The sequence below is a fragment of the Pavona decussata genome, unplaced genomic scaffold (assembly GCF_977016875.1).
Source record: "Pavona decussata unplaced genomic scaffold, jaPavDecu1.1 SCAFFOLD_36, whole genome shotgun sequence".
NCBI lineage: Eukaryota > Metazoa > Cnidaria > Anthozoa > Scleractinia > Agariciidae > Pavona > Pavona decussata.
Genome location: NW_028145458.1, coordinates 147,128 through 169,692, shown reverse-complemented (window position 1 = coordinate 169,692; position 22,565 = coordinate 147,128). Strand labels below are relative to the sequence as shown.

General features: G+C 37.3%; 1 protein-coding gene across 2 annotated transcripts; it reads left to right on the top strand.

The window, feature by feature from the left end:
* The first annotated feature begins 2,929 nt into the window (after positions 1 to 2,929).
* LOC146484182 (neuromedin-U receptor 2-like) lies at positions 2,930 to 20,149 on the top strand. 2 transcript variants are annotated; one of them, XM_085105002.1, is made up of 2 exons: positions 2,930 to 3,036; positions 17,716 to 20,149. In XM_085105002.1, exon 2 carries the CDS (start codon positions 17,817 to 17,819, stop codon positions 18,852 to 18,854), a length of 1,038 nt encoding a protein of 345 aa, XP_084961128.1. In that variant the 5' UTR covers positions 2,930 to 3,036; positions 17,716 to 17,816; the 3' UTR covers positions 18,855 to 20,149. The 2 variants fall into 2 exon arrangements, with proteins under 2 accessions (XP_084961128.1, XP_084961127.1); XM_085105001.1 differs by lacking the exon at positions 2,930 to 3,036 and adding an exon at positions 15,989 to 17,489.
* Positions 20,150 to 22,565: the final 2,416 nt, after the last annotated feature.

The following is a 22,565-nucleotide window of genomic DNA, read 5'->3' as shown; positions in this document are numbered from 1 at the left end:
TGTTATCAGAGCCAAGCAATCCAGTTTTCAGATTTTATCTGGAATGACGTTTTCGGGAATAGCTGTAGATATGATCTCGCAATGTACAGCGGCGCCCATTTTTTGAAATTGCTGAAAGCGGGGCTTCAAACTGAGTTATGCGAAGAGAGAGCTGGCCAGGTAATCAATGTTTTGCTGGTCAATTATTGATTATACAAGTAAATTCAATTTTAGCATACCTTAGTGACCGACTATCACGTAAACGCGCAATCTGATTGGCTACACAGGTACCGTCTATCGATCGGAGCTGTTGAAAATGGCTCCCCCTTCGCGTTTTCGTGAAGTTTGCGGAGAAGACGTACAAACCGTTTTGCAAAGTGCCATTCCAGAAAAAAACAAAGAAAGCTACAAAGTATGGAATAAAGATTTTTAAAAGTAAGTGCAGAACAATTTCCCAAATAAAATGCTTTATTTAAAACCAACAACAAATTACGCCTAAGCTTACTTAAGTTCGTTAGTAAACAAAACAAAGTTGTCAAAGAAAAGTAACAATTGCGGTTCTTGTTGTATTTTAGACTAGTTTTCAATCCAAAAATAAAATAACAACACCCATTGAATAACAAACCAAAGGCGAATTCAACACGTGTTTGCAGAGGTTTTATATGTCAGTGAGACAAACAAATGGCGAACCGTTTAAAGTTTCTTCACTTAAAGCCATCCGAGCGGCCATTGATAGATATTTGAAGCACAGTTCTACTAACTATGTTTGAAGCAAGCACCTATTAACAAGCCGGGGTCTATCGTCGTTGATTTTGAACTTAAGAAGGCAAATGATACGCTTAATGCAGTCTAAAAATCTGATGAAAGAGTTGTTCATGAAACTCCCATCACAAGCGGGCAATTGCAAAAGCTTTTTGAACTGAGTGGTTCGACTGGGAAATGCAGATACAAAAGATCGTAAACAATTATAGCAAACCGCGTGGTTTTATACATACCTGTATTTCGGGAGGAGAGGAAGAGAAAAGCAACGCAGTCTCACTCCAAAGATGTTTATCCTCCGCCAAACACCCCAGGGTAGACGTTATTTTGAGCTGCGAAGAGAGTTTCCGGGGGCGGTTTTGTCGACAAAAAACCACGAAGGCGGCGTAAACGACAACACCGACGAAGCAGACGGCAAAATGTTTGTCAACTCTTTTCCAGAATTTGAAAATGAAAAGGACTTTTAAATTAAGCTTAGTTTGAGCTTAACATCATTTTTTCTTCTACGGTTTGCAAGTTTCTGAGACTGCGCAATGTATGGCGAGATCACTGTGTAGCTTTGTTTTAACTGATTGATGAATAAACTTTGATGAATGAACTTTGCAAGCGCGCCAGTTTGTCAGCGCGCGAGATTTAACATTCATCATTGCACAAATGTATCAGAATTTGTGAAATAAAAATATTTGTTTGCTTGATAGATCGATCACTGAGGTATGCTAAAACAATTAGACGGCTCCTCTCGGTTTCTTTCACCTTTGATAGTTCAGCCGATAGAAACCTCGGGCTTGCCGTCTAATCGGTTAAATATTCAATTATTCAGTTACAGAAGTTGCCATTGTTGCTGGTTTTTAAACTTCTTAACAAAGTAAATAAAATAACAATAAATATTATCCTGAAACTAAAGATTAAATGTGATGAGAAACGTAAGTCGTAATATAATCGTGCCAGTTCAAACTTTTCAAACTCACAGAGGAAAATTAACTCTTCGGAGGAACAAAAAAGGTAGTTTAGGAGGGAAAATGCGAATTCACATTCAGCTAAACAATCAAAAAGATCAATCTTCAAGACCATTTCACGATGTAAATATGGTAAAATAAAAACAGCGCTCTTTATTCTGTAAGCAAGAGCTGTCTAAACCTTTACACTAGACTGCCCCGCTGGAGAGATCAATTTGAAATCACTGATCACGGGGAACTAAGAAACTTTGTGAGAAACAGGAAACCTGTAAGAGTCCTGTAAGGAGGGACTTATCCTAAAATTCCCTTTAGCTTACTAAAATCAGAACTGTCAAAACTATTTGACTTAGGAGGGGGGTGAATAGGGGTAGGTAAATCCGCTGATCCGCTAAAATTAATGGCTGAATCCGTCGATCCGCTCAAAAAATCAACTTAATCCGAATCCGCAAATTGTTTGCCGCGTTAGATGATACGCGAGATACAAAGTGACTTCAGTTGTTGGAGTTGCCTTACGTGGTATTGTGTTTTAGCGTTGAGGATGACTATCAACGAAATATTTATTTAACCAACGTCTGTATCGAAACAAAATCTTGCAGATACGAGAAAAAAGAGCAAACTTGAACTTCCTAACAACCAAAATCCAAAATCCGGGCCCCAAAACTGGATAAAACCGCGATCCGCTGTGATCATAGGATCCGCAGATCCGTTAAAATTTCGCTCTGAATCCAAAATCCGGGCTAAAATATTTACCAAATCTGCCGATCCGTAGACCTATTCACCCCCCTCACTTAGCTCTGGCAATTTTTTTTTCGTGATGTTTTCAAATGCGATTGAGTCATTTGTAAACAAGGATATACAAGACGTACCTCGTGACGATGGCAACGGAAATAGCATTTCTGCCTTTTTATTCCTTTTTCCATGCAGTTCGACTAAATTAGGTTTAATTTCTCTCAAGTCAAGTAAGGTCAAATACATTTTGACGTCATCTGTGCACGGCAACATGGAATCTATTTGTTAATAAGAGTATAATATGTTGCATCTTTGGCAGTATTACCTCAGTTAAACGAAGCCCACCAGCACCGCTTTTGCTGAGATCACTAAATTTAAAATAAGTTCATGCTAATCCTCACGTGGGAAAACGCTTTAGACGTGCAGATACTTCAATGACCTGGTCAACTGTTGACAAGATTTTTGACAGAATGTTGGCATTATTTGAAGTACATTTATCCAGATCCTAATTTAATAACGCAAACAAGTAACAGAGGTACCATTCAATAATAATCACAGGAGCCGCCGTGTCTTGAACTGATCGATGTGTTTTCAAAGAAAGAATATATGAACGGTGAGTACCATAAACAAAACTGATCTTAATGCATCTACGATTCTCAATCATACAATTCAGTTCTTTTAATGGAATTTGCAGAAAAACACGATCCACTTTAAAGATAGCGTAAGATAAGACAAGATAAGATAGCGTATGATATGACAATTAACCAAGATAAGGAATGGTATTCACCTCTGAAAAGGTCTATATAGAACACACAAGAAACGCAGTATACAACAGAAAAGGCGAAAAGATATGATATCTTGCATAATAAAAGCATTAAACGAGTGGCCGCAAGGGTAACAGTAAGTCTTCTTCTTTTAAAAGGCAATGTTTCGTCGAGGAAACAAAGCGTTTGTCACATACGTGCGTTTATAAAAGGCGGCTTGGAAAAGATACACACGATATTAAAGGGGAAGTATCATGAAAATTTTATGTCATTTCAAAACCCAAAAATGTTTGTCTGACAACAGAAACAAAAAAATAATTGTCTAGTTTTGTTATAAATTATCACCTCAGTGTAATACAACTGTCGATTAGTGCCTCTGGCCAGAGAATGAGTAGGTCGGAATGGATAAAACTTGAAAAATATTAGGCTAATGTTTTTCAAGTTTTCGCATTTTTGTTTCAAAACTGCGCTAAAACAGAGTACGAGTTGTTTCTGTCAAGAATTGGGTTGATTTCTCTACTCTCGTTGTTCTAGAATTATTTTGTAGCAAAGTGAAGGTCTTATTTCACCTTTTTGAACAAAAGAGGTCAAAAACCTCATGATACTTCCCCTTTAAATCTCTTTGTTTTGTCAACCAGAAGCTTTCCCTGCGTAAACGACTTATTTCAAAAGCGTGAACTGAACAAAACTCCAACGTACAAAAGCCGTTGAAAACATTTAAGAAACTTATTCAAAATATGTGCACTCAGGCAAGTCGCTAATTCAACTTAACGGTTTCCATTTCGCTAAGGGTTAAGTGAGTGTGCTCCCCGAAATCTACTCGTTGAAGTGCATCCAACTTGCATTACCCAACACTGACAAACAACTGTAAATGTACAAGTAATCTTCAAAGCAATCCATTTATTTCTGGCACTGGGATAAAAGCATATTAGACACGCGTCTTTTCAAATCATTTCCTTCTCAGACGCTCCAAGGGTCATCACATGCAACATTTTTTGTGGCGCTTGGAACTTTGTGTCTTCAACAAAATTAAGTCAAGATTTCTTGTCGAGCCTGTAAAAAAAGCAAAACAAGTTCCTTCGACAGCTAACCTCTACACAAACACTCTTTTTTATAAGAACGTTGAGGCTGAGATTAAATCAGTAAAATTTAAGAACATGCTAAGAACATTACCCAGGCTGAGAATCAGTTAAAAACATTTTCATTTTGACCACATGTGTTTTTTAAAATGAACAGTATAAATACAGATAAAATAAGGCATGTAAAACTTCAGTCTATATAGTCCAATTAACCCATATTGCTCTTTGATAGGTCTATTGGTCACGTCCGCATCGATTTATTGAAAATAACAGGTAACTTAAGAACTTTTTCAGGCTCAAATTGTCCAAAAAAAAAAAAAAAACGTAAGAACGTTCAGCCTAGGCCCCGAAATTAGAAATTAGAAAAAAAGTGCGCATCCTCACGTCCTTGGTGAGGAACGCCAATTTTCTCCTCCGTCCAGAATCTCCCCAGTGAAAACAAATTGAAAACAGGAACATTTTTGAAGGACCACGGTTTAATTTGAAAGTTCCTTTTTTTGTGCATCGGCTTAAGCATTGCAGTTAATTTTAAAGCGTATTGGAATTAGGCGCTTTATTGAAATAAATCATATTCAATTTCACTCGTCTAGCACCAGATGCGATTGAAGAACGAAATTGATATATGACGGTAAATCCAGTTGAAACTAATCGAATTTTTAGTGACATTTAGCGGAAAGAGTTAATAGCACTTCTAAGACTATTTGACAGGGAAAAGGCTAGCTTCCACTTTTATTTCTTCAAATTTGTGTAAACATTTTTATCAAAATTTAATTATCTTTGTAAGGGGTCAAAAAACGCAAAACATTTTTATCACTATTCAATTATCTTGGCGAGGGGTCAGAAAACACTAATCATTAAAGTAACTTTCATATAAAAAAAAATAATAACCGGGGTACAATATATCCCGGCGTCAAAAATCTCAGCCCCTCTTTCAAATTCTTCCATTGTGACAGTGTTTACAGTTGGATGCGACAACTCTTCCTCTCGAGGAGAAAATATTTAGCATACCATCCGACATTATCCTTCAAAACGGTGAAAAATAATAGTACTAGAGAATTGAGTTCAGCAAGAAGGCGCAAACCGGTAATGTCAGTTACTTGTCAAGTCGACCTGATGGACTTACCTTCGGCTAAACTAGTTTCGCTGACAGAAGGATTTCTTACCCAGGCATATATGTTACTTTATCTGTTCATCCAACTACATGTACAGCAGGCCCCAGTTGTTCAAAGGGCGGATAATTTTATCCACTGGATAGTTCGCTATCCAGCAGATAAAATGTGTGCAAGGTTTTCTCGATAGTCCTATAACTTGTGAATAGATTAGAAGCATATGTCAATTTAAGGGTGGGATTGTGTGGAAAACTTGCCAAAAGCATTAGTTGGAGTATATTCGCCCCGCTGGATAACGAGTTATCCAGTAGATAAAGCTATCCGCTCTTTGAACAACTGGGACCAGAACTACAATTTGGCAACAACGGACCAACTTCTAACTCAATTTATGACGTTCCCTAACGCGTTTTACTTTGTACTACATGCACGGAAGACTTTTTTGCGTTTCTTTTTTATAACTAAAGGTTTGGTTATACATAGACAAGTAAAGATTGTAACAGATGGTACTTTAGCTTCCCCAAACACAGCAGCAAATTATGAAAATGAACTTATTGAACGGAACGTGTGAAAATCACATGTTTCAACTCAAAGGTTAACCCGGCTTGACTTCAACAATCAGGGAGGTCTTGGCTAACGTTCACAGGAAATATCAAAACCTTTCCAGGGACAATCTCTTAACAGGAAACAGCCAAAAATGAGGAAAATCGTGACTTAAGTTGATAACGATATTCACAATAGTCGTGTTGCAACTGGGAAGTCCAGATCACGTTCGAAGGAAAATAATATTCATCGTCTTTGATTTGTTGGCTTGATTTCCCGACTAATTAAAAAGTCTATTCTCGCCTTGCAAGTGAAGAACACGACAATTCCACAAAAGACCCAGTTACAACCTGAGCATTAAAAAAACCCTTAAACATTAGCCCCCATCTCAGTCAAAGAAGGATTCGAGTGCAACCTTGATCTGTCCTTTCTCCTTCAACAACTGTACGAGTGCTTACACATTTCCTTCACTGATTTAAACACCGAGTATTGAATATCATCCTCCCTCATTACTTAATTCTCACTGTGGTTGAGCTACAATCTTGGACAGATCAAATGAACAATTAAGACCACCCTACTCCCCCCCCCCCCCCCCCTCCTATTTCGATGATGGAAAAGTAGCGCGTTTTGCTTTGCGCGCGATTCCATAATTGATTTTGGGGGGAGGGAGGGTTTAATTTCTCATTTTAATCTGTCCAAGATTGTACATGTAGGTTTTTAAAACAGTTAAAGTTATTTCCCTAAACGTCCTCCACTATTATAAACATCAAAGGTTCCGGCATGCAATAGCGGATCCAGACCTTCTGGTTAGTGGGGAATCCAGTCTCTCTCGAACGATTGACTTGCTTCTCTTCGAGAAACGAAATATCTCGGGGCCACTCGGCCCAATGAGCCTCGTTTTGGTCCAAAAACTAACGAGGGGACCTGGGCCCTTCCCCTGGGGAGAAAGACAACTGGAGTTGTGTTTGTATTGTATTTTAGGCTTCAAATTAAGAGGCCACCTTTTGGCGGTTCCTGCCCCTCCAATGACGATTCTCCTATATTTGCCGCCCACACCATGAAATTTCACATAGTTTGCTTTGTTTGTCAGAAAGGCGATGAGGAATAATACTCTGAAATAGTAGGCGAAGCTAAGACTGATAAAAAATAATAATAATAATTAAACACCGTTTGTCATATTACCCTCCTCAAAAATACAGTTTAAATTGTGAACAGACACTAACGTTTTCTTTATCGAAAGTTCACTGACAAACGTTCGCGTGCAACGCTGAGAAACCAATCCTTTTTGTTTTCGGAAGGGTAAATGCATCTTTAGAAGTACGAAAAAGGGCGAGCTAACATTTTCGTAAAGCCAACTGCAGCTCGTAAATATAACGTTCCAAAACAAAGTTAAATCTTCGCTCAAAACAGAATTGTTATTATTTCCGTGATGCGACAGAAATGTTGTTCGTAGCTAAACGATTAGCTGTTTGCCCACAGCTTTCAAGTATCGGAAATTCTTCAAACTAGTTTTCCTCTCATTTGGCATTTTTTTCTCAAGCCTGTTTTTAGCGAGGGTGGATAGCACTGTCTGAACTGCCAACTGATCTTTCCAGTGAAAAGGCGAAGTTGTTACAAGTGAATCATTCTTTGTACGGTGCCATTCTCTACTGTTTCAAAAAAAAAAAAAAAAAAAAAACGAGACGATGGAGAATGGAAACTGAAGTGAAGAAAAACTCTGGGCATTTGCGTAGAATGTACATTTACAATTAAATTTTAACGTCAGATCTTGCGCTTGTCCATCAGTATACACAGTATAATTTTATAAGCTACAAATTGCTAGTTTATCACACGGCATCCTGATAAGGAAAATAGGGAAACAATAAAGAATTATTGAGTAGTATCTAAAAACGTTTAAAGTTCTATATAATAATCAGATCAATTAATCAGAGAGAAAGCAAAAGATAAAGAACAGTTTCCTTATCAGCTCCCAGAAGTGCAAATCGTTGATATTAATATATCAGTTAATACTGTGATTCATGTAACCTTTTGGAAGTATGCAGGTTTATTCGGCTCAGCGCTTGTTTCTGCCCAGAAATAAGTTTCCGTTTTTTTACGGTTACTTAGTGGATAACGAAATTGTGTTTGTAAAGATTTCCTTATTTTGCGTGATTTCAAAAATCACACTCCGCTAATTAATACCCATGTACTTGAGACATTCTGTCTCTTATTTTGACGCATCTTTCTTAAATCTTGATAGCTCAGCAGTTTTAGATAAAATGTTTCTTTGACGAAGAGAAAAAGAAGCCTTAGCTTTCATATTCGCCTATTGAATGGAATAGCTTTAACCGACGATAACAAAGCCGGGGCGTCCATTCCACTTTCACTACTCCTACAAAGTCTTCAAAGGTATACGTAATTTATGGCCTATAAGTGCAACTTTTTCTTCAGAAAGAAAAAATGAGAGACGGAGGCATGAAAGAGAGAGGTGAAGACGCGTGCATGATGGTCAAATCCATAGTAGCTAGTTACTGCTCATATTTAAAATATAAAAACCGTCTTATTTTCTTTCATTGTAATTCTGACCCTTAAAAGGACAGTTGTATTGAAAGAAATATTAGGAACCTTTAGATCAGAGTACAAGTAAGAGATTGAGTACGAATGTGACTTTTAAATTACAAATCAATCACATCCGCAGAACTCTCGCTCCTTCCCGTTGTTTACCAGCAGATAAGGAGACCCAAGAAACAAGATTGGTGTTACAAGCGGTTATCTAAACCACGCAAACTACAATGTAGATTTGACAAGTCGTACTGTCTCGTACTCAATCTCGCCGGTACAGTAAAATCTGAAAGTCCCTAGTGGTAAACATGGAACCTAGTGTTTCCCGTTCATGTTTCATAGCCCTTTGGGTGCCTTACATTCTTCTATTCGTTTCTTTTATTCCCTGTTGTTATTGATAGCCACATACTAAATATAAAATTTTCGTGGAACGAATGCAAATAAGAATTTGTTTGGCTTTCAAAGTTCATATCGTTGTCGACCATTTGGTTCCCTATGACATCAATACTTACTGAAAGGACATACTTCACACCACAATTTCATTTTAAATTTAGAAGAAGGGATTGGATGGGGGATATGACATTTGAGCATCACCCTGTAAGGAGCACTGTAGTTAGGGAAAGAACATGCCAGATTCTCGGCATTATCTCTAGTTCTCAAGACTACAAGATTTCGATGGTTTGACGAAGTCTATGTTATAGGCCACATTCTGCGGTGTTCAACTGACCTTTACCAAACGGCGGCCATGTTGAGTCTCCTACAGGACCGGATAACTGATAAAAAGCTTTGTTTTCGCACGGCAAGCCTCGCACTGAATTCGCGTCTGGCCGAGGCTTGCCGTGCGAAAACAAAGCTTTTTATTTCCCCGAGACTCAACATGACGACGAGTGACAAGGGTCTATCCAGCAAAGCTTTGCACGTGAGAAGCGGTGACAGGCGGCAGCGAGATGATGCTGGCTCGCCGGAATGGCATGATGGGGCAGAATGGCGGGACTTGCTTGCACTATTAGTATCGTGACACCTTGTTACAACGATGTTGATAAAGATGATAATTATCGCTCTACTAGTTGTCTACAGTTTCCTGATAGTTTCGTAGAAATAAGTTTAGCATGCTACTTTTTTGGCTTAACTGGTAAATGATTTTCAAGAGATTTAGAATCGCGTTTACGGCAAACGCCAAACGTGAGATTCGCGTTTATGTCTCTTGAAAAGGAATAAAAATGATTACATAGTTGAGAATACTTACTTACTTAGTTCCTTATCTCCTCTGGGAGAATAGGGCCGTCCCACATAGTTGAGAATAGTGCTAAACTATTCTGGCCTTTCATGCTAACTTAAAACTACTCAATTTTAATTAGAAACTGAAAACAGCGAGCTGCAAATGAAGGATAAACATGGTCACGTGGTCATTTATGCCATGTGTTTGCCGTAAAAGTGTTCTAAAGCTCTCTTTCGTTTCTTGGGAGTTACAACAAGCTGAAAATGGTAGTCTTCAGATACGAAAGTAGGAATAACATATTTCGAGGTAGGTATACACCAAAAGGTATTTTTAACATTTAGGTGAAAATCAGCACAACTAAGACGGCCACATGATTCCAGGTGTGTCAGAGCACCGGTAAACAACTTTCGTTGGCTGCCTCGAGATAAAGAGAGTGCCTAAATTTCGCGAGTCGCGGAAAAAATTGCGCTGGTGGCGGAAAAATAACGCGGATCGCTTTATTTATAGACCACAGGTGTTTTCAGCTGACACCTATATGACTAGTAACTGTTGAGTGATTGAGTGAGCAAAAAGCATGAACATCAAGCTATATGGTTACTGAGTAATACACTTCGTAGCTAGAAAATGATGGACAAGTAAAATTTTATGATGATATTCACCCATGCCCTATTGATGTGTCTGATGCAAAATGAGACTGGTCTCAGGAATGTTTCAGATTATATGTACAAAGTAACCCAAAGGATATGTTACTAAAATCTACTAAAGGTATTTTCCTAACGTTATATTCAGTATTGTATAAACCGATTCATAGGTGGTAGGTCCATTTTGAATTATATAAGTTCGAGAAACAGATGTCAAGCCACCGTAAATGATTTCTGCCTTTTCTTGGCTTGATCCTTTTAACCTCTCGAGAAAAGCCTCGATCATTAAATGCCTGTGTCAACCATTTCTTTATTCTTAAGCAATCTCTGGCGATAAAAGCTAAGACAACTGTCGCATGAATTGGTTTTACAAAAATTAAAGCAGAAGGGTTTTGCTAGTACCCGACTAATCATCATCTTCTTCACTTGAGTCCACCATTTTCTGGCTACGAAGAGTATCACTAACCATATAGCTTGATGTACATGTTTGTTGTATACTCAACTGCTCTTGGGTGTACTCAAAACTCTTATCCTCTACGGTAAGCTCGCCAAATTGCTCTTTATTCTGCAACTTCTGTTGTTTTTCCGTGACCCTAACCTGTGAACAGTATTATTATTATTATTACTATTATTATTATTATTATTATTATTATTATTATTATTAATATTATTATTATTATTATCATTAGAAATATTAGACCTAAGTATTTAAATGTAAATTTTTTGTTCAGTATCGTATGGTGTAATGAAATTTATTTGCTGTGATTGTAAAGCGCGATTGGACATCGGGCTGGAAATCGCGCTATATAAATAAAGTATTATTATTATTATTATTATTATTATTATTATTATTATTATTATTATTATTATTATTTTATTATTATTATTATTGTATCGTCTGTATCGCTTTTGCTCTGTAAATATTTGATGATTTGTTTTATTATTATTATTATTATTATTATTATTATTATTATTATTATTATTATTATTATTAATTGGCTCCCAAGTGGGGTATAGGGCGAAAAGAAAAATCGACGAACCTGTTCACAGGCTACCGTGATCCGGGATACTTTTCCGCGACGCGCGCGCGCAATTTTTCTGCACGTACTGATGTCGCAACCCGCAGAATTTCATTAAAGTAAACAACAGTCTCAGAGAACTCGTGTCGTTCGTCTCTATCCAAATCATAAGAGCCATGAGCCCTCTCGGAAAGATCTATTGCGAATATTCTGTATACGATGGACTCTGATGTGCTTAGAAAGAAAAAACTATTTTGGGTGTTGTGAAAATTCCCTGAATATTGTTTAGTTTGTCTGCTAAACAATTTATACACTACTCCGTCTCTTGCCATTTTTTTAGCTTTGCAAACTGTGTTGTGCTTTGTTGAGTATTTGTTCAAAACAAAACATCGATCGTTTCGCAGTCTTAATTACTTAATGCTTTACTTGATAAGGAAATGGGAGTAAAAACAGCATTTTTCTCTGGCCTGAGGCTTGCTCCATCATTTCTGTGAAGATAAACTCAGCAGGCGTTTCTGTTTTAATGAGAAATTTTACCACAAGTAAAATAAGACAAAACCTTTTAAATTCATTAAAACATAATCAGTTGCAACTTTTAACGGCAATTATGGCGGGATTGGCGCGCAAGCAAAATTTCAAATTAATCACACACTGAGATATGAAGAAAAACAAAACTTTTGTAGGTTCTTACTGGCTGGAATTATTATCGTTAATCCCTTCTTTTTAATTTAGTATTCTTATAATTACTGTGCCCTTATGAGGTACAAAGAGCTTTCGAGTTTAGCTTTAGACAACATCGAAGTACAAATTGTTATATAAATATACTCTAAAAGAAATGTTTTGCTAGAGTCAAATGTGTGGTACACCACTGAGACTTCAACCTTCATCGCATCTCACTTTTCTGTTGCAACATCTGCTGAACATTTGAATTTTCAAATTTAATGTGTGGTTGATTGGAATAATAAACAAAATCCTCCTACTAGAATTAATCTTCAAATGGACGAAAACAAGTGTCAACTGAAAAATGATGTCTTTAAGTTGTTTAACATGAGTGCCAATGGCTCTTGGTTTTTTGTTATGATGATGCATGGGCTTAGCATGGCATAAAAATGGATATTTAAACTGCTACTTTCCGCACCATGGAAACAAAGTTTGATGTTGTTTTATTATTAGTTGCATTAAAGTTTTCTTTTTCTAAGTTCCTTTCAAACGGGTGGGCGAAAACATTTCCTCTCACTTTTAACATCTTCCGACAAAATTTAAATTTTGTCTGTTTAGATGATTTTTTATTCATGAGGCGACATGTTGACAACACTTATATTAAGACCGCAAGTTCCTGTTTGCAGGCCAGTGACTGAGACTTTTAAGAGCAAAGTTTGATCACCTACTTTCAAGTGACCTCAGGTAAATAACTCATTGACTTCATGTTCGACTTAAAAGTAACTCTTAACTTTCTGACTTGTAAGAACAAAGTCGCTGCTTGCATCTGCGTTCGCATTATCAAACAAAGTGATATTCAATATTTGACCAATATTTGATTTCGACAAAACTATTTCAGTTTCATCGTCTCCTACAGCTACAGGTTGGCAAGTAGATCAACAGTTTCCTTGCTTCAAGCCATTGTAGCAGGTTTTTCAGGGCAATAACTTTTGATTATTTATCCGGTCCTTGATATAGTTCGGTATAATATTGTAATATCCTCACAGTCGAAGTTGAACCGGCGCCCCCTTGGTCCGGACGAAACGTCTAACGTTTGTTTATACCAACACTGTTTGGATTTGTGCAGAAGGCACTTATGAACAAGTTCCAAAACTGGATATTCACTTTGGCCGACGTTGTAAATTAAAAGGTACTCATGCACAGACGTGGAATTTGTTGGACTTATGCTTAATATGGAAAACGTAAGACTGGGATGCTCGATCAAATTTAATTTTTTTTTTGGTTTTTCGTCTCTGTTACTTTATTAACACAAATTTGAAAGTCGCGATCGTGTACGAAAACTTTGTACAATATCAGTTAGGCATGAGACTTCTGGAAGTTCTGTTTCTACTTTAAATCTTAATGACGCCATCCGAGGTCAGCCGTCACAGTAAACGTCAAATCAAGCTTTTACATGTTGGCCTAAGCTAAGTGTTCTCGAACGTGACTATGGAGAAGTAACATTAGCTTCCAACCGTTTAATTCGAATATGTGGTTCTTGGTGAGCGGAAGGGTCATAATTTAAGGGTCGGAACGTCTCTGACGCAATAAATACAAGACACCGCATTCATGGCTCATAGCGTCAGAGAAGTTTGTTTACCTCGGGCTCACACCAAGCTTAATTTGTCAAGTTTCTCAACATGCTTACAGAAGTAAATTTATACATAACTTCAACACGTTATCTATGTAATGCGCACTCATTTTTCTATTTTTTGTATAAGTAATTTAAGTCTATGTTTGTAATTATAATTTGCACGCTTTCTTCTGTTATTTGTATACGTATATATTAGCAGTTACTAGTTATTTATATTGAAAATTGCATCTTTGGTAACATTTGCACTGAAGAAGGCGGAAGGCCGAAACATGTCTGTGAAATTGAAAATCGTTGTATTATTATTATTATTGTTATTATTATTATTATTATTATTGTCATTGTTATTGTTATCGTTATCGTTATCGTTATTGTTATTGTTATTGTTATTGTTATTATTATTATTATTATTATTAGTAGTAGTAGTAGTAGTAGTAGTAGTAGTAGTAGTATATTCCTATTAACTTATTATTTGTTATATTAACAATGAATTTGGAGAAAAAAGCCAACTTTCAAGAAATAAATAGTGTGTGGATGCAGATAAGACGCCTCGGTGGAACCGGAAGTGCTAAGTTTCTCTGTTGAAACAAATATGATTAAGTTCGTTTTTCTCGTAATCTTGGTAAGAAGAAACTTAACTGTTCCAAGAAAAAGGATACGCGAGACTTCCACTTGTGAGTTAAGGTCCGGCCAAGATACTCCATCACGTAATAAAGGTTGTGATGTAGCAGGTTGAACGAGTGTAAAGATACGCTTATTGGTAATAGCTTTGTCTCGTGGTAGTCCTCGTTTGTTGGTATGGAGTGTAATATCACAGGCTTTCTGTAGGCTAAATTACCTCGGCTTCATCTTCGGCTCTATTTCACTTGAATATACCAAATGCCAGTGTAGGAAACCGGCGCAAATTGAGACGTGTTTCTGATGGTGCAAATTGCGGACACCATTCCTTGCTTCATCTCGGCCAATCAATCGACAGTCCTCATATTTGCAAGATAACCCTAAACTTAACTGCTTGTTTGTTAAAACAGTTCAAGCAGTCTTTTCAATTATGTATAAATTTCTAGCCTGAGGTCAGTGAACTGGGATCACAGTAGTTACGGGTGAGGGGTTTGGAGAGACAGCTCCAAGCCCATCGTTCGCAATTGTAAAGAAACTGCAGCACTTTCATGACTCAAAATATTAAATTCCCTTGTTAACCCCAAGCGTGGCGGAAGGGTTTATCGCTTGCTATGGATAACTTTAAAAGGCGTACAGAAAGAAAATGTTTTCCTTACTAGGGTAAACGAAGAACGAGCGTCTCTGTCAGCAGGGGGCATAAAATAGCTGCTCAACTTAACAACTTAAAGAAGTGCGGGTTTTTTTTTAATGAGTACCATCTCAGGTAAATGCACAACTTAAAATAATTGCGAAAGCCAAAATGTTTTAGGTTTTCTTTCCGAAATCTTCGATTTTCTTTCATATATCAAATGTCATTCGCGGTTCACTTATGTGACATCTCATATTTTCTGGGAGGGTTCAATTGGTGATTTTTTTTATGAAATAAGGCCGTGGACACGAAATATACACACACTAGGTTAGACCACCCTTGATGCGAGAGTGCTGTCTTCAACAGTAAACTGTTTTGATGTCTATCCATCAATGCTTATTAAACTTCAAGTCAGTTTTAATTTTAGTCACCATTGGATCTTAATAAGCATTAACACCTCCGGTTTCCTCAAATTGATTCACCCCCTGATTTTCTTCTTTATATATATTCCTAAAGCCTATATAAATTTCTGAAGTATTTATTGGTCGCCACCTACACAATTTTGCATGGCGGCGCGCTTGGATAGAAAAACGAGATAAATTGTACATGTTCAGTTGAAGCATACGGCCCACGTGGACAAGTATCATTGAAATATTCTGTTCATACTAATAAGATTCACACTAAAGGGTTTTTTTTAGTATAATTAATGGATAGAAAATCCTGGATCGAAAAACTGAAAATGTATGGCAAAGTTCGCTTCATTTTATTTGAATTCTCATCAATTTTAAATGAGGCGGTAGCTATGACTCAGTACTGCGTAATTATATGCCTTGAAAATTTAAGTTTCTTGTAAGTCTGGCAGATAATTGTTTCTTCCGTTTGTAATTATTTACTAACGTGAAACCATGGATCCACCGAAAAATTAGTCTTTATTCAGATGAATGATTTATATTTTAGGCAGACAAACTTCATAAATGTTATGCAAAGAGTATAAGAGAAATATTTTCAAAACATGATGTAAATTCAAACACGATATACTTTGAGATGTAAAGTCGACTGAATGAAACGACGCTGAAAGCATATTCTCGAACTTTAATTTGTCATATCGCCAACTCAGTTTTTATGTAAATTATGAAGCCAGTAATAATTAGCCATTAGCTCGTGACACTTTTAAAAGTGTATTTTAATGGTTCTGCGTATAGTTGTTTTGTATTTTTATTTAGTGGTCAGAGGACCAGCTGGTTGAAATAGAAGGAGTATTGGTTACTTCCACAAATGTTTTCTGCAAAAATTAATTACACCATAGAAGATAAATGGGTATCTTTATACAAAAAAAAAAAAAAAAAACAATTACAGTCTTGCGATGTGAAAACTAAAAAGCAGTCATTACTTGTTTGCAAAAATTTCACTTCTGCCTACTTGGAAACTTTATGATTTACTAAAGTTTCCTTTTTTCTTATAACCTGAACTATGGCCTATAAACTTAACTTAGAGACCAAGTACAATTTAAGATCCATGCTTTCTTTTCTTGTTTCGCTTGCTTTTTCAGAAACTAACAGCTGGACGGTGGGTGGGAAAACCCTCGGGAGAAGGCGTTGTATCGAGAAAATACGAGAAAATAGAATGGCCGGTATACAATACACTGTATCGTTGAATTTTGTCGCCAACGCGGAGTAGGAAATTGCGTCATTAACTTGACTTACAACTGAAGCCATTAATAGGAATCTTAAACAACTACGTGTGATATTCAGACCTGTTAAATAAAAACGCAAAGTCGTGACACCAGCTGTAAATTGAAATAACAAAATGTCTGGAGTCTTTGGAATAAATCAACACTGAAATTAAAGAGTCGGTAACCTTCAAAAGATTAACAATGAGGTTTTGTCGCGTTTACTTCAATAGAATTCGAAGGTCATGTTAAACATTGTGGTATGAACTGAACAGTTTCAATATGCCTCTTTCCACACTCTCCTCGGAGGTTCGTTTTAGCATGCAATTGTTCAAAGAATCCTGTAGAACTTATAATTTAGATGTCATTTCGTCGATATTATCTATAGTTTTGTTTTATTACCCACAGCTTACGCAATCGCCTCCCATCGAGTAAAGCAATAACAACTGGCTTCAAATAATAGCAGACGACGCCATCTAGGAGCCGTTATTTACCCGCAAGGCAGGGAATACTAAAGCAAATACATCATAGAGGAAAATATCACAATGTCACAAAAGAAAAAAAAAAGCCAAATGAAGGCGTTGTTAATATCATTGCCGATGGCGTTAAGGTTAAAAACAGAAAGTAGAGGTTTAAAACTTCAAAAAGACACTTAATTCATGAGGAACACAGAGGAGTATGTATGTCCACTTAACTACTGCGAGTCATGTCATAATAGTTGCTGCTGCAGGCGATGCGGTGAGACACAGACTGGTTATCAATGAACAAAGGTGGCGCCCTAGTCGAGTTCGGAGTTTTATGAGCAACATATTTTCCAAGTAGTAAAAAGTGATATATATGCTTTCGTAAAAGGAATTGTTTAAACTTGCAAACTAATTTATAGTCTTTTTTCTCGTATCTTTGATGAATATTGTGAACTGAGCCTTATTGTTCTCGGCGATATCTCAAGGTAAGATGACAAAGGAAAAAAGTTTCTTCATGTAAACAGTATTGATTATTCGGTTTTGCTTCGGTCTTACGAGAAATGAGGCATTTGCCGATTGACCTTAAACTTTCCTTCACAATCTTCTTTTAAATTGTGCCTTTGAGCAATAAGAAAATGGTAAATATATATAAAGCTTTTAGTCATGAACGTGAATCAATTTTTTCCTAACGTTTGCAAAATGATTTCTCAGTTTACAGACTGAAGTTTGTCTCTGATGCAACAAGAAGGAACAAGGAAATCACCAGGCACCTGTTATTCTAATGAAAGGCTTCTCTAACTTATGAGGCAACCATGAACAACTCAAGTGTTACATCAGCCACAAACGGCCAGCGACCACTCAACTACGAGGCAGTTCCGCAAGTTGTTCCCATCGCAGTGGTAATCTTACTCACGAATGGAATCGTCTTCCTTCTGTTCTGGAAACGAAAGAGTTTGCGTACTCCCTCGAACTACCTCTTATTCAGCCTGGCCATAAGCGATATAATGACAGGACTGATAAATATTCCTTTATTCCTCAGTGACTTTATTCTAAACGACGACCTTCTTATACCTGCACTTTACGGCGCCTCGCGAGTTTTCCATAACGTGATCTCATTTTCAATCGCTTATCACATAACCGCTGTTACCGCAGAGAAGTATCTTGCTGTGGTTAACCCGTTTGGACGCAATATGAGAACCAAGAAAACGGCATTTAAAGTTGCATCGGTAATCTGGCTGTGGTCCGTTTTATTGGGAACAGCGCCTGCCTGTTGGTTCAACGAATGGCTTGCAAACGAGAATCTCGCAAATTATATGCAAGCTGGATACAATATTTTCTGCCTAGTGATCGTGTTTCTACTCCCTTTTATGTTTATCCTTTATGCCTACTGCGTTATGTTCAGAGCCGTATCTTCCAAGTCCTCTCTACGAAAATCCTTGCAGCAGCAAAAGGGTTCTCGAGCATTCAAGAAGGCCTCCAACGAAAAGAAGTGTTTGATTATTCTGTTGGCCATGGCGGTCACATTTGCTATGTGTTGGTTACCATGGTTTATGTTAATGTTACTGTTTTCTCTGGTCCGTATCGGGTGGATACCGCTCAGATACGTTATTCCTTTGGCACCAGCGACCCAAATATTTCTCATCGTAAGATATCTGAGCTCTGGGATCAACCCCTTGTTGTATACGTTCTTCAAGCAAGATTTTTGGAGTGCCTTTCGCATCATCGTGTTGAAAAAGCGTCCAAGCACGCGTCCTCCATCCACACGACTAGTGTCACAAAGAACCCGAGGCAGCGATCAGTTCAGCAAACATCTCTTGGAAGAAAATGTAAAAAATAGTTCAAGCGTTTAAGTCAAAAGCGAACACAGCAAGATTTCCACACGCGAAAATGCTGTTTCTTATCAAAGTGTTACTGAAACTTGAAAGAAAGGAAGGAGACTGATTTGAATGTCTTAAAGTCGCTTTTGTATCATAACAATGATCTGTTTAACCTTTAAAGAAATAATCACTGACTACTGCGTACATTAGCTTACAAGTAGTTTTCGTACGACCGCGGCCTGCCGAAGGAGAACTTGTGTCATTCAAGACTCACAAAGCCTACCCAGGAACTTTATGAGTATTAAGTAACAAATCTTCCACCAGCCCCAATATCATTACATATCATTGATTCTTATAGCTGTCCCCCATTCATTATTTTTTTATTGTTAACCATAGTTGGAATAATCTTTTAAAGATCATAAAATTTTAAAGTAAGTGACCATTTCTTTTTTTCCATGACCCGTTTACATGATCAAAGAGTGAGTTTTGTAAGGACAGATTGGTTGATGGTCAGTAATGGCGTTTAAAGGGTTAGGCGTGGAAGCAAAATAAAAAACAAAAACCATATAAGATTCAGCAAAGAGCGGTGTTTCGGCCACGGAGTTCGTCTTTATCTTACTTGACGTTTTCTTCAGTAAGATATGAATTTGGAGCGCTGTAATGCGAAGGTAATTAAGAACATGGAAGGAGTCACGCGTCAGAATCACCTGCTTCGAAAAACATTAAAAAAAAAAAACACCAATAATTGTTTAATGCATAGCGCGCCATCAGCACGTTATGCTATTAGCCAGGGACAATGTATTAATAGAAGTTACAGTGCGACGTTGTTTTAACCTAGCTTTCCATTATTAGCTTACTTAATGATCTAAAGTATGAATAACAATATAAGCGGCATTCAAATTGCAAACTGGAACTAGTGCTTACACTAAATTACAGGTTTAATTTTGATGGAAACATCGGGCTGTTTGCGTACCACAACCAAAAGTGAACCACTTTTGCGAGTCCAAATGTTTTATGTTTTGCCTTGGTGTTTTGATTAACCTGCTCCTGTTGATTAAGTTACTTCATATTTTAAACTGGAATAACATACCCAGACTGTATTAATTTAAAAGGCCAAGATAAAAGTTATTATGGAACGTCAAAACGGAAAACCTGAGAAAGTTTCCAGTTATTCAAATTATTGTGATACTGAAAAAGTAGGGTAGCGTTAGTGTTGTTGTGTTCGCTCTAGATTGTGTTTTGCATGAAGGCCTCAGCTTTGAGATTGTTAATCGACAGTTTTAAATTGGCTTGCGTAAGTAATAAATAAATGGGATTTTGATCTTTGATCCATTGTGATTCTTTATCATAATCAGCCGTGCGATGTGTAACACCGCTGGCTTCCATTGTTGCGGGCACGGACATTTTCAATGCGTGTACTCGAGTGCCAATACATTTTTTTCTGAGAAATTGGAAAAAGAAAATTGTCAGTTCTATTTCGCTTATTAAAAATTGAGAATAAGTTTCGAAAAATACAATTTTGCAAATTTATTCAGCTGTGGAAAAAAGAAAAATCGAAACTTTTGAAATTCATTTTTCATTTAACAAAAAAGATGAAAAGAAGGAAGATGAAAATTTTCTAATCCAAAAACAAAAAGATAAATGAAATGTTCCACGTTCATTTTTAAATTTTCCAAAAAAAAAAAAAAAAAACCAGAACGGTCCATTGATTTCCAGCTTCGGGCCTCTCCCCGAGAAGGCCTGAGCATACCCCCTACCTACCCTCACCCCCTGCGTCACGGATCACAGGCCAACAGAAAACATGGCGTCCTACAGAGATCACATGGAGCACATGGTCTTCCTCTCAAGAGGCGAGGGAGAGGATTGGATGGAAAGAAAAATCAGAAAATCACATATAAACACAGATTGCCTTTATAAATCGGAGTGACAAGCCTGCGCGACTCCCGCGCGCGCGTTGCTTTTACAGTTTCAGTAATGTCTAAGCTAACAACCGTGGACGCTCATCTTGCTGGTATACGTTGGATCAAAATGTTGATCTGATCGGCTTAACAAATACAAATTCCGGATAATAGAAGCAGAGACCGATACAACGTAGAATTACTTTTTAAAGTGTGCTATATTTCGGCTGGCCAAACCAGCCTTCTTCAAGTACAATGAGAATTTACATTGGGGCATGTTCTTATAGGTATAAGTATTTGCGCAATGACGGAACTATGTAAAACCGTGACTAAATTGATTGACAGTATAAAAGATAAAGCAAATAAAATAATAAAAAAAATTAAAACGGGAAAAATGCTAGTAAATTTCTTTGCTAATATTGAGGCCATGTGGAAGAAGTGTTCTGCCTTTTGAGATAAAAAAGGCTTCCCTGGCCTTACGGACTGAGTCTCGGTTGGAGTAGACATTTTCTATGGGGATTAATTGCATGTCGTTAGCAGTGTGGTTAGGAGCGGTGAGGAAGTGTTCTGCTTATATCATGTGCCCGTGACGCTTATTCTGAGAGCCTGCTTAATACGGACTCCCGGATAATACGGACACTTTTAAGTGTCCCTTTGGAGTCCGTATCAACCTGGTTCCACTAAATTTTTAAGATTTATACTACATTATATCATGTACTACGTTCTCGGATTGGCCGGTTGAGGAGCCATTCCAGGGGTGTCAAACAAACAGAGGAATCAAATAGAAGAAAGATCCTCGCAGTTGTACGCAACTTAAGCAGTTGCGAAAAGAAAGCCGGAAAAAATTTAGGGTTGAGCGGGATTCGAACCCATGACCTCTGCGATGCCGGTGCAGTGCTCTACCAACTGAGCTATCAAGCCAAGTGGGACCTGGCTATATTGTGAGTTCGTAATATACCCGTGAAGGATGAATAAATAAATGTAAATATATGTTACATTTGGCTTGACAGTTGGCTTGATAGCTCAGTTGGTAGAGCACTGCACCGGCATCTCAGAGGTTCGAATCCCGTTCAAGCCTGATTTTTTTCCGGCTTTCTTTTCGCAACTGCTTAAGTGGTGTAGTAACTGCGCGGATCTTTCTTCTATTTGATCTTTCATCCGCATGCAGTTCAAAATATATGTTTCAAATATTTACATTTAAACACAGGAATGGCGTCATGAAACATTTGTTTGGCTTTATTTTGTAAATTGCAATAGGAAAACATGGTCCCTTGGATCTTGCATTCAACAATCTAGAAGTACACACAATTTAAACTCCGAAACTCTACTTAACGGCCCACATATGCATGTTTTTATCAAATCATGAAACAATGACACACGCATTTTTATTTTTATTTTTTGCGTTGTCGTTAGGTTTCTACTGTGTCCAATTATCGATCGCTTTCCCCGTGAAGACGATGGCAAGTACCGTCATTCCTATCAATACTTGGTGTTAAAAAATAATTACGCATTTACGGTAATGTTCTGTTAATGATGGCTTTCATCAGATTACAGGAATACAGGTATATTTGCGGTACGTTAAAAGTGCGTATAACACCAATACAATTACTCAGTTTAATTAGCTGAGTTCTTTGTATCAGTAGTAGTTACGACACGTAAATCATTGAACATTAGTTACCTTCTCTCGGCGCAAAACAATAATGACATTAATAATGGAACGTTAAATAGTAAGCGATCAAGTAACATTAACCAATGACATGGGATGTTTGTGCAGGTGATATCAATAAAGATTTCATTGGCGAGTAAAGACAAATGAAACACTCTTATTCAGTACAAAAACAACTGA